General features: G+C 27.3%; 1 protein-coding gene across 1 annotated transcript; it reads left to right on the forward strand.

Annotated features, from left to right (window-relative positions):
- The first annotated feature begins 306 nt into the window (after positions 1–306).
- LOC103307890 lies at positions 307–1,110 on the forward strand. The gene is made up of 4 exons (XM_008180313.1): positions 307–430; positions 482–819; positions 898–952; positions 1,010–1,110. The coding sequence occupies exons 1-4, from the start codon at positions 307–309 to the stop codon at positions 1,108–1,110; spliced, it is 618 nt and encodes a 205-aa protein (XP_008178535.1).
- The last annotated feature ends 1,326 nt before the right edge of the window (positions 1,111–2,436 follow it).

The raw sequence follows: 2,436 nt of genomic DNA on the forward strand, positions 1-2,436 counted from the left end.
GTACATATACTACTGAGGTAGTAAAATATATCACTCACTCACTTACGACTAACACAACGACGATGTCATTAGGTGCCATCTGTTAAATTATCTACACCAAACTTCTTATAACAATAGATACGTATACTATGAAGAACAATAGTTTCCACAGTTTCCGAAGACAATGTAAACCATTTACAGTAGACAAATCCAAAACATTACGTTATAAAAAAAAAATTAAAAATAATGCAATCAGTCAAAAGGATGAACAATTATTACCAGTTATTACTTATTTTAGACAAAAAAAAACAAATTGAATTGATATCAATGACTCATCGAGGTATAGAATCTAGTGTCGAATCAATATCCTTGTCTGCTCACCGTGGCAGAGATGCTTGTATATCTATAATAGAATCTCGCATGTTTTGGCCTAATATTTATTCTGATATATGTAATTTTATAAAATAATGTGATATTTGCCAGAAAATAAATCTTTTAAAAGTTTTAAAAGCTGTTCCGGAACTGCAACCAGTAACTGTGCCAACTGCTATTATGAAACAAATAGGAATAGATATAGCCACATTGCCTGAAGTAAACCAAAATAAATATATCATTGTAGCAATTGATTATTTCAGTAAGTGGTCAGAAATTAAAGCTGTTCAAAATAAAACTGCTGAAACGGTCGCTAGATTTTTATTTGAACTTATTTGTAGACATTCCTGCATGTCAATACAAATAAATGACCAAGGTAGGGAATTTGTTAATCAAGTGTCAGATCTCCTTCATGTATTTACCGGTACAAAACAACGAGTGACTTCAGCTTACCACCCTCAAAGCAATGTACTTGTCGAAAGGCAGAACCGAACAATAAAAAATATGATTTTAAAAACATTATATAATTAAAATTATGTTGATAAGTGGCCAGACATAATTGATGGTGTTCTTTTTGCTCATCGTACAGTTCGCCATGAAAGTACAAAATATTCACCATTTTTTTTTTTGTATAATCGTTAACCAACATTACCGATAGACATTACCTTAGAAGAACCTACAAGTTCCCCAAATGATATGGAAGAAGATAACGTTTTGGAAGGACATGATACTAACACCTTACATAATGAAGTTCATTAAAATTTGTTTGAAAAACGATTAGAAGAAATTTTGCGAATTAAAAATTTAGTTTTTACTCAAGTAACACACAATATAAAAAAAAGTCAAGATAAGCAAAAGAAAGCATATGACACACGTCATTCTAATAAACTAACATTTAAAGTTGGTAGCTTAGTATTGTTGCGTGATTGTCTCAGAGATGATCGAAAAGGTGGATGGTCTAAAGCTCCTTTTGCTGGACCTTACACAATTTGGAAAATTCAAAAAAACAAAAACTGTATTTTAAAAACAATGAAAGGAAAATTAATTAAAAAGCAACACTCTATTTCAAATTTAAAACATTATTCGTCTAAAATTGTGCCTATGTATTTTTAATCTTTTTTAACTTCTATTCCAACAATATATCAGAAGCCTTGCGTTAAATTTTCACGCTTTTTTACCTAATAAACAAAATTTTATTGATATTTACAGAAAAAAAAAACAAAAAAAATTGAAAACTGAGAATGTCTGTAAACAGCACAAAAAGATTCAAAATATTTTCAAAATTGTATGGTGTATAGAAAATAAAAATATTAACATTCAGTGAAATTTTCATGCATCTACAGTTATTCGTTTTTGAATAACAATAAAATAACAAAACTGCTAGGTACATGAGAAATCGATTGAATATTCAATATTGTAAAAATATGAATAACAAACATTCATAACAATTTAATTTAAATTGCTTGTAGACATTTTTTTTTTTGATAAAGTTTGTTTACCTTATGATGAATCTTGAATTACATTTTCAAATCTTTTGGTAATAAAAACAAATCCTGAATAGGGAATCAATTTTAAAAACAAATAGTGAATACAGTGTTGTTTTAATTTGAATTAATTGATAGGTAACTCGTAATATTTTAATGCGAGAATTCGTCAATTCTCATTACAGAATATAAAACCTTGGAGAGGCAGTTAAAATGTTTTCGTCTTATTCCATATCCATATTATGCAATAATCAATTGATAAGTAGGTATATATGACCGTGTAGGCTACGATATTAGATAAAAAACTTATGCTACTATTAACTTATATTATATTATAGGGACAAAATATGGTCATTGATATCTATACTTAAATATTAATAAAATAAATAAATATTAGGTTTCAGTTAATTAATAAAGAGTTGATACAAATTAATTAAATTTAAATTTACATTTTTAGTGTGAAATATTTACGGATTTAAGTTTATTACCAATAATGTATTATTAATACAGTACATTATATTATGTAGCATGTAAACTGAATACGGTAATTTTATTATTTATTACTTATACATTTATTACTGTCTTGTACAATTGTTGACTA

The sequence above is a fragment of the Acyrthosiphon pisum genome, unplaced genomic scaffold, assembly GCF_005508785.2.
Source record: "Acyrthosiphon pisum isolate AL4f unplaced genomic scaffold, pea_aphid_22Mar2018_4r6ur Scaffold_21743;HRSCAF=24748, whole genome shotgun sequence".
Lineage (NCBI taxonomy): Eukaryota > Metazoa > Arthropoda > Insecta > Hemiptera > Aphididae > Acyrthosiphon > Acyrthosiphon pisum.